The sequence below is a fragment of the Salmo trutta genome, chromosome 4, assembly GCF_901001165.1.
Source record: "Salmo trutta chromosome 4, fSalTru1.1, whole genome shotgun sequence".
NCBI classification, from domain to species: Eukaryota; Metazoa; Chordata; class Actinopteri; order Salmoniformes; family Salmonidae; genus Salmo; species Salmo trutta.
The window spans coordinates 65,491,147-65,505,171 of record NC_042960.1 but is presented as its reverse complement, the minus strand read 5'-3'; the positions used below and the strand labels follow the sequence as shown (position 1 = coordinate 65,505,171).

Genomic DNA, 14,025 nt, shown 5'->3' with positions numbered 1-14,025 from the left:
ATGTCCTGGTTCCCTGTCAGGTCTATGGGATAGTACTAATGTTGATGTCCTGGTTCCCTGTCAGGTCTATGGGATAGTACTAATGTTGATGTCCTGGTTCACTGTCAGGTCTATGGGATAGTACTAATGTTGATGTCCTGGTTCACTGTCAGGTCTATGGGATAGTACTAATGTTGATGCCCTGGTTCACTGTCAGGTCTATGCGATAGTACTAATGTTGATGTCCTGGTTCCCTGTCAGGTCTATGGGATAGTACTAATGTTGATGTCCTGGTTCACTGTCAGGTCTATGGGATAGTACTAATGTTGATGTCCGTGTGATCTGCTACCTCTAGAGCGTAATCTGAACCCTAAAACAGCCTGTCTGAGGAGGAGGGAGCAGGAGAAGATGTCAGCTGGGTTAACAGATGCCCAGGGCCTGCAGCAACACCAGGCATCACTACATCCTGGACTAGATGCTGCCAACCCCATGGGACATAATCTCTAAACATCTAAAACAGGTAACAGTACAAAGATCTCACATTCTTCTTCTTCTTCTTTGGCTGTGTTTAGACAGGAAGCCCAATTCAAAAAATAAAAATAAATAAATAAAATGATGTCACTTTGATTGGTCTTTTGACCAATCAGATCAGGTCTTAAAATGATATGCTGTGAAAAGATCTGATGTGATTGGTGGAAAGAGATCAGATGTGGGCAGCCTGTCTAAACGCAGCCTTCTTCTTCTTCTTCTATGAAAGCGTCTGTTGATCCAAGTTGATATAATCTATATTGTGAGAAACGTTATCAACACATTTTTTTCTTTCTTTCTACAGATGAAGTGTGGAGAAGGATCATCTTAAGATGGTGAAAGACCATCCAATGACATTCAGTGTTATTTCTGGGACCCAGTAGCGAAGAAACATAAACTATTGCAGAAGCTAATTAATCACGACAGTAGTGACAATTTCCTCCAGATCGACTTTCACTTGTGCCTAAACCTACTTGTAACCAGCAAATGTTTTGTACAAATGTTTTTATATTCGTTAGTACAGTGAAAGAAAAATGTACAGTGAAAAAAAAAAAACACAACACTGCCCTGTGTAAAACAATGTTAATTTCATCATTTTTATTCTCCTCTGTCAGTATTGACCTCTTAAAAGGCTCTGCATGGTCAGTCCAACATCTGCAGTGGCCGTACAGCATTTACGGTGATGCGGCCTCCACAGAAGTCAGAGCTTTCATACTTGTTGCACTTCGGGGTGCTCTCATACACATCCAATAAATTGGTCTGAACCACACCACTCATAGTGATTCAGGGCTAATCTCTATAGCCATCCAGCTAATTTACGAGCAACTGGCTAAATGAAAAGACAAGATCTTATCTCTACTGAGATGTTGGAGTCTGTTTCCCGGTGCTTAACATAGGAACTCAGCCAAAACAGCATGAAGTAAAAAGGCTGCATCTCCATCCCGAATCTCCCCATTGCCCCCCCAGCAAAATTAGTCTACATTTAGGCTATTGTTTATTTGTGTATTTCACACTATGTTGAGGTAAAAATCGGAGTATACTTTGACTACTGTATGCTAGCTATGTTACCAGCTTATACGAATGGGAGTTAGCATTTAGCAGTCACTTTCCCTTAACCTGAAAAGGAAAAAACTTCTAAATTTTTTGCAACAAAAACAGCCAAATATATCCAAATCGGATTTTAGTAACCACATTGTGGGCCTGTTACAATACATCAATCATTACGAATTTGACAAATATCCACTTTGTTCAATCAGATTTTTTTGTGTGTGTGTGCCAATCCAGCGTCCTTCTATCCCCCACAGTCTTCATTCCATTGACCTCTTTACCCATCTATCCCCATTACCTCCCTGATCTCTTTCCAGGAGTTCAAACACATTTCTGTGTGTTAGAAATCCCTAAAAAAAGGTATCATAAAGATGTTTTTTTATATGTGAACTTGTTCTGATAGCCTGTCGTCAAAGTTCTACATTTTTGTTGACAAGGAAGTTGGCAAGGAAGTTAATATGTGTTTATACAGGATGTACCGCCCCACCTTCCATCAACCGATCATGTCAATCCGGAGCTATATGGAGCTATACGGATCCCTTCGCATTGTTACAAAATTTGGGAGGCGCACAGCATCGCCAAACAGAGCTCGATTTGGTCTCCTCGAGCCTCCGGAGCCTCCGCCATTGCGTCACACCCTCCATACTGAGACTCTGGGCCCCATTCCAGATCAAGCTTAAATTGTCTTTAAAGCTGATACAAGGCTTAAAACCAATTCATGCTTGCTCCAGCAATATGAGCTGGAGGCCCCGTACGGAGGGTGTGACGCAATGGCGGAGGCTCCGGAGGCTTGACGAGGTCAAATCGATCTCCGTACTACATCTCCGTGCTCCTCCCAAATGTTTTAACAATGCAGAGGGCTCTGTATAGCTCCACATTGACATGATTGGTTGACGGAAGGTGAGGGCGGGAGGTATAAACACAAACTCACTTCCTTGACAACTTCCTTCACAACTTCTCTACTCTGCTCCACGAAGTGATGCATGGCCACTGCAGATGTCGGATTGACCATGCAGAGCCTTTTAGTTGTGTGTACATGCATGTGTTTAGGCAGAGTCAGATTTTTAGGAGCTAAGTGCACTTTTTGGTTAGGCTACAATTAATACTTAATTCTTCCGTTTTTATAGAAAATATTGATTATTTTTTACTAACTTGCTGTAGTTTATCTTTTCTACAATTACTAATAACTAAATATCTGAATTACAGATTTTAAATTTTAAACAATAAAATGTTTTTTTTTTCAGAAATATTTTTTTTGTCATATATTTTACCAGACATTGTAAATAATGATACCCTAAACAAGCCACAACTTAGTGTATATTGGAGAATTCCATAATGCGGGATGTCTTTGTAAAAACCCATACCTTTCAGGTATGTACAGTTATGTTGATGAGTGTCACCTATGTCATCTACAGGAAATGTAAACCATAAAAGTATTTCGTATTTTTCCTATATTTGTTTTCTCAGAAAATACATCCGGTCTGTATTATTCGAGGAGTTAATGATCATAATGATGATGATGATGATGATGATGATGATGAACACCCGCGCAATTTGTTGAATGGCTGGACAATTCCGCTAGGGGGGAACACGTACTTGTGAATAGAGACTGGAATAGGGAGGGGGAATCCCGAGCGCCATAAAACAGCTCCCACAACACTGGCATTTCAGCCAGGGCACTACTTTTAACAGAACTGCGCGAATTTAGGTAAGACAATCACAAAGATTTTGCGCACTGGGACACTTTTCTAAACTGTCTTAACAACTGTTACTCAAACCAATTGCACAGTTAGTGGTTTATAAAGTGATTCTCGTTTTGGCATTGCTTTGGGTAGGCTGTTTTATCGTTCAAGAACATCACGTTTGATCAGCTAGTAAAGGTAGAGTGGTGTTTTATTATCCGCTGGTAAAACTGCACAGAGGTTTAGCCATACATATATCCTTTTGTCTTTAATTACAATCGTACAAATAGAGGTTGATAAAGTACTTGTGAAGGAGACACATTTTTGATATTGGTTAATAATTAAAAAGGGGCTCCCGAGTGGTCTAAGCGGTCTAAGGCACTGCATCTCAGTTTTTGAGGCGTCTCTACAGACACCCTGGTTCGAATCCAGGCTGTATAACAACCGGCCGTGATTGGGAGTCCCATATGGCTTGGCACAATTGGTCCAGGGTCGTCCGGGGTAGGCCATCATTGTAAAAATAATTTGTTCTCAACTAACTTGCCTAGTTAAATAAAGGTTAAACGTAAACAAGTTCAATTTATTATTATTATTTATTTTTTTTCATTAAAGAAGTGTACTCCCACTTGGCAAAAACTGTATTAATCAACGTTGTTTCCACGTCATTTCATCCCACAAATCAAATTGATGATGTTGAATCATTGTGGAAACCTTCGTGGATTTGCAAAAAGTCATTTTGTATTTTTTTCACCTAACTTTGAATCTATATCCAATGACATGGTGACATTTTGTTCTTGATTTAACGTTGAATTCACAATAGTTGACAAATCAACCAAATTTAAATCAAAACTAGATGTTGAACTGACGTCTGTTGCCCGGTTCCCGATGCCCGGTGGGCTGTAACACGGCAACAATTGTCACCTATATTAGAATACAGTACTTTTGCATGTTGTTTATTTCAATAACAATGTACATTGTTCTAAAACAAACGTGTGTTTTTGTTTTGTTCCGTAACTCTCATAATCATATCATAAACTGTAGATGAAAAAAGTCTGGTCGGAGTGTGTGTGTGTGTGTGTGGATGACGATAGTCTGGTTGGAGCGACCACGGCCAGTGGTAGTCGTCATGCAGCAGTAGTGTCCTGTATACAATAGTTACACTGTTAGCACACTGAATAAACTGTTTTCTATATCAATGTGCTGTGTGTTGATGTTGGTGTTTTCTCTCTCTCTGTAGCTAACTGGTTAGTGCAGCTGTCTGAGTGACATCAGATGCTCTTGGGATGTCATTGTTGTTAGTTGGTCCACATGACTTCTCTCTGTTTTGTCAACAGTCCACCTCATCCAGCTGATGCCATAGAAAGTGATGTATTTTTTTCCCTGGGGTTAAACTGTTGTAAACACAGGGGTGGTTATTGGAGCCTCCAGGTTAAGAAGAGCCGTGGTAATAATGCATCAGCCTCTAACGTGTTGTATTTGGCGTCTTTTATAGCTGTGAATTTCTTCAGTTCTGAGGGAGGCCCTCTGTTCATTCAGGACTAGTGTGGACCCAGCAAACACACAACGTTGTCTTAACGTTGTCTCTAAGTTGACTCTCTATAAAGGGAGTCTCACAGACACGGAGTGAGTGGCTCTTCTCCAGACTTCAGTAGAATACAACATGCAGCAGCCTAGGCCTGGTCCCAGAGGCAGCCCTCGCCCTCACAGCGACAGCAGCTGCATGTTCGGGGTTAGGGTACAAGTCCAGGGGATTGAGGGTCTTCCTTACGTTGTATTGAACGGGGATAGTAGAGCAGCTCTGCCATCTGGTGGCCTGGAGAGCTACAGCAGGAACTGGGACCACCAGGAAGTGTTTGTCAATGCCCACAGCCAGTCTGAGTACACCTTCATGTTGAATGATGGGCAATCTTCATTCGGTAGTTCCAATGTGGAGCGATCTTCATTCGGTAGTCCCAATGTGGAGCGCAGACTTCCCAACCACCAGAGGGAGTATGCTCGTGGAGGTGCTCTGACTGAGGTTAGGGAGTCACAGAGGATTCCGCTGGCGTCCGCTGCGTTCATGTACGACTTCCAGGAGTCACATTTACAGCAGTCGCAGAGGACCGTGCCGACATCTAACACGATGTTGAACTTCCAGAGACACCCAGAGCTGCTGAAACCCTACAACCCAGACAGGAACACCCTCAGCCCCCTCCTACTCTCCACCCGAAGACTCTCTGTTCCCCCCACTGTACCTAGGCCGGGACATCTCACCAGGGGTCTCCAGAGTGGGGCAGGGGCCACACTGATCCAGGCTGCAGGGCATAGACCAGGAGCAGCCAGGATCCCTCTGCCTGCTGGGGGTGTAGAGAGGGCCCCCACCCCTGTCTCGGCCACCAGCCAGACCAAATGCCCAGGCCCTGCCCTTGTCTCAGCCCCCACCCAGACCCAATGCCCAGGCCCTGCCCCTGTCTCAGCCCCCACCCAGACCAAATGCCCAGGCCCTGCCCTTGTCTCAGCCCCCACCCAGACCCAATGCCCAGGCCCTGCCCCTGTCTCAGCCCCAGCGCTCCACCACTCTTCTTTGGCCACCTTACTAAGCCCCCCAAACGAGGTCACCAACATCCCCAGAAGATCCCCAAACTCCGTGGACACAGAGCCCATCTCCTCCATAGGTAGCCTGATCAACCAGTTCGACAGCCCCCGACAGATAGGCCGAGCTGGGCCTAGGAGAGGGAGGATAGGCCCTGAGGACCGGAGGAGGTCACGTAGCGTGGACAGCAGACAACAGTGTCACTCATACCCATTGGACTCCTCCAGCCCTGCCTCGGTCATCAGAGGGGCCAGGGGAGAGACTCCAGGCGGTTCCACCAGCGCCCCAGGGTCACCTAAGGTGAGAGGGGCTAAAGGACACTCCACCGTGATGTTTAATAAACTACATTGGGAGGAGAAGGAGCCTAGCGGTAGGTCATCCAGAGCAGTGAATGTGCTGTACAGAGTTGAGAAGACCTTCATGACCAGATCCAGGTCTCTCAACCACACGGAGGAGGAGTCGGAGAGAGACATTCAGGTAAAGAGATTAGCTTTAGAGGTTTTACTCGGTTTAAAGAGTTAAAATGTATATATATATTTCTTGATTCCTTCTATGTTTTTCCTTGCTACTGTGCCTTTGCTACTGTGCTTTTGCTACTGTGCTTTTGCTACTGTGCTTTTGCTACTGTGCTTTTGCTACTGTGCTTTTGCTACTGTGCCTTTGCTACTGTGCCTTTGCTACTGTGCCTTTGCTACTGTGCTTTTGCTACTGTGCTTTTGCTACTGTGCCTTTGCTACTGTGCTTTTGCTTGCTCTTTGAGGGTCCCGGTCAGGTTACTGTAAAGCATTCTTTTAACTTTTTGATTGATTGATTCATTGATTGATACACCTTGATATTCTGTTGTGTGTTCATTTAATCAGATCATCACTCCAGATCTTCTGGAAGGTCAGAGGGATCAGCACGAGGTTTCAATTGAACCACAACCAAATGAAGACAACACCAAAAAGATACTGTTCACTTACCTCAATGATGGGTGAGTAACACTGGACTAAATCAACCACTGAGTATTGTCATGATTCTTTTACCTATTTCACTTTTATTTTACCTGGAGGTTTTTTGAGGTGTGACAGAACTTTCTTGGAAAGATGCCAGCTAGAATGTTTTCCCCAAAGAGGGTTGGGATCAATTCCCATTCCATTCCATTCCAAAGAGGAATTGACTGAATTAAAATGGAACTTAATGACCCCCGATCCTGATCCCAAGTGACCATTACACATTCCTCATATCCTGCCTTTGATGATCTGAGGTAGTCTCTCTGTGACGTACAGTTGTTAGTCTGAAAAAGGATTGCTCACACCACAAACACACACGTCAGTTCAGGAATACAGACTACGATGATGAACACCCTTCCAAATAGCCAACAATGGAATATCAGGTTCACCTCCTCACCGTCGTGAGTTATATAAAACTGGCAACATCTGAAATATGTCGATCCTCTGTAGCTCAGTTAGTATAGAATGGAGCTTGCAAAGCCAGGATGGTGGGTTCGATTCCCGGGGACCACCCGTATGTAAAACGTATGCTCGCATGCCTGTAAATCGCTTTGGATTAAAGCGTCAGTGTAAATGGCACATATTAATATCAACGTTTTAGTCTGGCGTTACCATTCAACCAAGGTCTTGAACGCACGTGAGGAAACCTGGAAGTGGAGGCTCTGTCAGGCTCTGTGTCTGTAGAACAAAGCTACTAGTCACTTTAATAATGCCACTTTAATAATGTTTACATATCTTGCATTACTCATCTCATATGTATATACTGTATTCTATACTATCTATTGCATCTTAGTCTATGCCGCTCTGACATTGCTCATCCATATATTTATATATTCTTATTCCATTCCTTTACTTAGATTTGTGTGTATTGGGTATTTGTTGTGGAATTGTTAGATATTACCTGTTAGATATTGCTGCACTGTTGGGAACTAGAAGCGCAAGCATTTCACTACACTCGCAATAACATCTGCTAACCATGTGTATGTGACCAATACAATTTTATTTGAATTGTACCCTTCATTATCTTACATACAGAATGCCTGCAGATTTCACACACACAGTATCTATATAAGTGGTATGTTGTTGTGTATGCTAGTTATATGACTGGGGTATGCTGATTTCTACAGTAGTTATATGACTGGGGTATGCTGTTCTGTATGCTAGTTATATGACTGGGGTATGCTGTTCTGTATGCTAGTTATATGACTGGGGTATGCTGTTCTGTATGCTCGTTATATGACTGGGGTATGCTGATTTCTACAGTAGTTATATGACTGGGGTATGTTGTTCTGTATGCTAGTTATATGACTGGGGTATGTTGTTCTGTATGCTAGTTATATGACTGGGGTATGTTGTTCTGTATGCTCGTTATATGACTGGGGTATGCTGTTCGGTATGCTAGTTATATGACTGGGGTATGCTGTTCTGTATGCTCGTTATATGACTGGGGTATGCTGTTCTGTATGCTAGTTATATGACTGGGGTATGTTGTTCTGTATGCTCGTTATATGACTGGGGTATGCTGTTCGGTATGCTAGTTATATGACTGGGGTATGCTGTTCTGTATGCTCGTTATATAACTGGGGTATGCTGTTCTGTATGCTAGTTATATGACTGGGGTATGTTGTTCTGTATGCTAGTTATGTGACTGGGGTATGCTGATTTCTACAGTAGTTATATGACTGGGGTATGCTGATTTCTACAGTAGTTACAGTGGGGGGGAAAAGTATTTGATCCCCTGCTGATTTTGTACGTCTGCCCACTGACAAAGAAATGATCAGTCAATAATTTTAATGGTAGGTTTATTTGAACAGTGAGAGACAGAATAACAACAAAAATCCAGAAAAACGCATGTCAAAAATGTTATAAATTGATTTGCATTTTAATGAGGGAAATAAGTATTTGACCCCCTCTCAATCAGAAAGATTTCTGGCTCCCAGGTGTCTTTTATATAGGTAACGAGCTGAGATTAGGAGCACACTCTTAAAGGGAGTGCTCCTAACCGCAGCTTGTTACCTGTAAAAAAAGACACCTGTCCACAGAAGCAATCAATCAATCAGATTCCAAACTCTCCACCATGGCCAAGACCAAAGAGCTCTCCAAGGATGTCAGGGACAAGATTGTAGACCTACACAAGGCTGGAATGGGCTACAAGACCACCGCCAAGAAGCTTGGTGAGAAGGTGACAACATTTGGTGCGATTATTCGCAGATGGAAGAAACACAAAAGAACTGTCAATATCCCTCGGCCTGGGGCTCCATGCAAGATCTCACCTCGTGGAGTGGCAATGATCATGAGAACGGTGAGGAATCAGCCCAGAACTACACGGGAGGATCTTGTCAATGATCTCACGGCAGCCGGGACCATAGTCACCAAGAAAACAATTGGTAACACACTACGCCGTGAAGGACTGAAATCCTGCAGCGCCCGCAAGGTTCCCCTGCTCAAGAATACATATACATGCCCGTCTGAAGTTTGCCAATGAACATCTGAATGACTCAGAGGACAACTGGTGAAAGAGTTGTGGTCAGATGAGACCAAAATGGAGCTCTTTGGCATCAACTCAACTCGCCGTGTTTGGAGGAGGAGGAATGCTGCCTATGACCCCAAGAACACCATCTCCATCGTCAAACATGGAGGTGGAAACATTATGCTTTGGGGGTGTTTTTCTGCTAAGGGGACAGGACAACTTCACCGCATCAAAGGGACGATGGACGGGGCCATGTGCTGTCAAATCTTGGGTGAGAACCTCCTTCCCTCAGCCAGGGCATTAAAAATGGGTCGTGGATGGGCATTCCAGCATGACAATGACCCAAAACACACGGCCAAGGCAACAAAGGAGTGGCTCAAGAAGAAGCACATTAAGGTCCTGGAGTGGCCTAGCCAGTCTCCAGACCTTAATCCCATAGGAAATCTGTGGAGGGAGCTGAAGGTTCGAGTTGCCAAACGTCAGCCTCAAAACCATAATGACTTGGAGGAGATCTGCAAAGAGGAGTGGGACAAAATCCCTCCTGAGATGTGTGCAAACCTGGTGGCCAACTACAAGAAACGTCTGACCTCTGTGATTGCCAACAAGGGTTTTGCCACCAAGTACTAAGTCATGTTTTGCAGAGGGGTCAAATACATTTTTCCCTCATTAAAATGCAAATCATTTTATAACATTTATGACATGCGTTTTTCTGGATTTTTTTGTTGTTTTTCTGTCTCTCACTGTTCAAATAAACCTACCATTAAAATTATAGGCTGATCATTTCTTTGTAAGTGGGCAAACGTACAAAATCAGCAGGGGATCAAATACTTTTTTCCTCCACTGTATATGACTGGGGTATGTTGTTCTGTACGCTAGTTATATGACTGGGGTATGTTGTTCTGTATGCTCGTTATATGACTGGGGTATGCTGTTCTGTATGCTCGTTATATGACTGGGGTATGCTGTTCTGTATGCTAGTTATATGACTGGGGTATGCTGATTTCTACAGTAGTTATATGACTGGGGTATGCTGTACTGTATGCTAGTTATATGACTGGGGTATGCTGATTTCTACAGTAGTTATATGACTGGGGTATGCTGATTTCTACAGTAGTTATATGACTGGGGTATGTTGTTCTGTATGCTAGTTATATGACTGGGGTATGCTGTTCTGTATGCTAGTTATATGATTGGGGTATGCTGTTCTGTATGCTAGTTATATGACTGGGGTATGCTGTTCTGTATGCTAGTTATATGACTGGGGTATGCTGATTTCTACAGTAGTTATATGACTGGGGTATGTTGTTCTGTATGCTAGTTATATGACTGGGGTATGCTGTTCTGTATGCTAGTTATATGACTGGGGTATGCTGTTCTGTATGCTAGTTATATGACTGGGGTATGCTGATTTCTACAGTAGTTATATGACTGGGGTATGCTGTACTGTATGCTAGTTATATGACTGGGGTATGCTGATTTCTACAGTAGTTATATGACTGGGGTATGCTGTACTGTATGCTAGTTATATGACTGGGGTATGCTGATTTCTACAGTAGTTATATGACTGGGGTATGCTGTTCTGTATGCTAGTTATATGACTGGGGTATGCTGATTTCTACAGTAGTTATGACTGGGGTATGCTGTACTGTATGCTAGTTATATGACTGGGGTATGCTGATTTCTACAGTAGTTATATGACTGGGGTATGCTGTACTGTATGCTAGTTATATGACTGGGGTATGCTGATTTCTACAGTAGTTATATGACTGGGGTATGCTGTTCTGTATGCTAGTTATATGACTGGGGTATGCTGTTCTGTATGCTAGTTATATGACTGGGGTATGCTGTTCTGTATGCTAGTTATATGACTGGGGTATGTTGTTCTGTATGCTAGTTATATGACTGGGGTATGCTGTTCTGTATGCTAGTTATATGACTGGGGTATGTTGTTCTGTATGCTAGTTATATGACTGGGGTATGTTGTTCTGTATGCTAGTTATATGACTGGGGTATGCTGTTCTGTATGCTAGTTATATGACTGGGGTATGCTGTTCTGTATGCTAGTTATATGACTGGGGTATGCTGTTCTGTATGCTAGTTATATGACTGGGGTATGCTGTTCTGTATGCTAGTTATATGACTTGGGTATGCTGTTCTGTATGCTCGTTATATGACTGGGGTATGTTGTTCTGTATGCTAGTTATATGACTGGGGTATGCTGTTCGGTATGCTAGTTATATGACTGGGGTATGTTGTTCTGTATGCTAGTAATATGACTGGGATATGTTGTTCGGTATGCTAGTTATGTGAATGGGGTATGTTGTTCGGTATGCTAGTTATGTGACTGGGGTATGCTGATTTCTACAGTAGTTATATGACTGGGGTATGCTGTTCTGTATGCTAGTTATATGACTGGGGTATGCTGGTGTCATTGAACTCAGTGTGTCTGGTTGTTGGTATTCCCTCAGGACTACTGATAAACCCTCCATCACTGAGACGAAGGTGAACCTGGTGTTTGACAGAATCAACCATCTGAAGTGGAAGACTGCAGATTACGTGGAGGAGGAGATCAGGGTGAGGTTGGATGACATGGTTCAGATGGATGGCTGTGCTGCCCGAGGGGATCCCCAGGCCAGACATGGTTCAGATGGATGGCTGTGCTGCCCGAGGGGATCCCCAGCCCAGACATGGTTCAGATGGTTGGCTGTGCTGCTCTAGGGGATCCCCAGGACAGACATGGTTCAGATGGATGCCTGTGCTGCCCGAGGGGATCCCCAGGCCAGACATGGTTCAGATGGATGTCTGTGAGGCCCTAGAGGATCCCCAGGACAGACATGGTTCAGATGGCTGGCTGTACCGCCCTAGGGGATCCCCAGCCAAAAACGTTTGAGAACCACTGCTGTAGTTTACACAGATGGTTGAGACTTCCATATAGAAGCATTACAATCTTACGTGTTATACTAATACATTCATATCTGTGTAAATACCTATGTATTTCCGTGTTGTATTTCAGTGTAAAGGGAAGTACTGTGTCTGTCTGTGAGGCAGAAGCAGGTTTGTGATGTGTTGTTGGACCTGTTGTAGGACTATGCTGCTAAGGCCAAGGAGGCCAAGGAGCTTCAGAAGACAGGAGCAGAGCTGGAGAGAGAGGTGTCACAGCTGAAGACACAGCTGGAGCATAAGACCATGGTGCAGTACAATACAATACACAATATAGTACAATGTACAATAAGGTGCGATATGATACAGTACAATATACAATACAGTACGATACAGTGCAGTACAATACACAGTACAGAATACATTACGATACAATACAGTGCAGTATAGTACGATACAGTGTAGTACAACACAGTACAATACAGTGCAGTACAGTACGATACAGTGTAGTACAACACAGTACAATACAGTGCAGTACAATACAATACAGTGCAGTACAATACAATACAGTGCAGTACAATACAATACAGTGCAGTACGATACAGTGTAGTACAACACAGTACAACACAGTACAATACAGTACACTACAATACAGTACGATACAATACAGTGCAGTACAGTACGATACAGTGTAGTACAACAGCACAATACAGTGCAGTACAGTACGATACAGTGTAGTACAACAGCACAATACAGTGCAGTACAGTACGATACAGTGTAGTACAACACAGTACAATACAGTGCAGTGCAGTACAGTACGATACAGTGTAGTACAACACAGTACAATACAGTGCAGTACAATACAATACAGTGCAGTACAATACAATACAGTGCAGTACGATACAGTGTAGTACAACACAGTACAATACAGTACACTACAATACAGTACGATACAGTACAATACAGTACAGTACGGTACAGTACAATATAGTAGTTTTAGCAAGAGATTTGTACTTGTTTTCTCCTTATGTGCATGGAGTCCAGCTCAGACACGTTTATTCTCACTAGTACTGATTTTGCAGATGGCGTTATTTTTGGGGTGATCGTTTATATGTGGTTATTTTGACCTACTTTAGTTGAATGCACTGTGTCCCCTGCAGAGTGGTCGGAGTCTGGCGGAGGTGTGTTACAAGGCTCAGACAGACATGAAGACTATTCAGGAGGAACTGGACAGGAGACAGGAAGAACTCTCCACGCTACAGGATAGGCTGGCTCAGATGGAGGCGGAGCTTGAGGTCGCCATAGAGGAGTAAGAACATTTCCACAAGTGCATCGGGGTCTAGAAGTCATTTTGGGATTGTGTTTAGGACCATAATCCACCTTGATGATTATTATTAGTCCCTATTCCCTAGGAACTCCTGTAGCACACCAGTATCTCTACTTACACATCCTCATCTGCACATCTATCACTCCAGTGTTCATTTGCTAAATTGTAATTACTTCGCCACTATTGGCCTATTTATTGCCTCACCTCTTTACTTCATTTGCACACACTGTATATAGATTTTTTTTTTCTTCTATTGTGTTATTGACTGTATGTTTTGTTTATTCCATGTTTAACTCTGTGTTGTTGTTTGTGTCGCACTGCTTTTGCTTTATCTTGGCCAGGTCGCAGTTGTAAATGAGAACTTGTTCTCAACTAGCCTACCTGGTTAAATAAAGGACTTGTTCTCAACTGGCCTACCTGGTTAAATAAAGGACTTGTTCTCAACTAGCCTACCTGGTTTAATAAAGGTGAAATAAAAAATAAATAAAAAGGAAAGAATTGAACAGGTGTAAGCATTTCGCTAATTGCCTCACAACGTCTTGACATAG

General features: G+C 43.1%; 2 protein-coding genes across 3 annotated transcripts in view; both read left to right on the top strand.

Annotated features, from left to right (window-relative positions):
• Positions 1-3,006, top strand: part of LOC115192888 (transcription factor 12) — a 21,415-nt gene extending 18,409 nt beyond the window's left edge. Inside the window, exons 8-9 of the mRNA XM_029751821.1 lie at positions 335-499; positions 812-3,006. Of these exons, the coding sequence (XP_029607681.1) occupies positions 335-486 (152 nt within the window). The 3' untranslated portion in view covers positions 487-499; positions 812-3,006. The remainder of the gene's footprint in view (positions 1-334; positions 500-811) is intronic.
• Positions 2,861-14,025, top strand: part of LOC115192887 (cingulin-like protein 1) — a 27,290-nt gene continuing 16,125 nt past the window's right edge. Inside the window, exons 1-6 of one of the 2 annotated variants that reach the window (XM_029751820.1) lie at positions 2,861-3,262; positions 4,729-6,285; positions 6,669-6,781; positions 11,739-11,844; positions 12,355-12,459; positions 13,311-13,459. In XM_029751820.1, coding sequence (XP_029607680.1) covers positions 4,897-6,285; positions 6,669-6,781; positions 11,739-11,844; positions 12,355-12,459; positions 13,311-13,459 — 1,862 coding nt within the window. In that variant the 5' untranslated portion in view covers positions 2,861-3,262; positions 4,729-4,896. The remainder of the gene's footprint in view (positions 3,263-4,728; positions 6,286-6,668; positions 6,782-11,738; positions 11,845-12,354; positions 12,460-13,310; positions 13,460-14,025) is intronic. The other variant, XM_029751819.1, reaches the window with a different exon arrangement.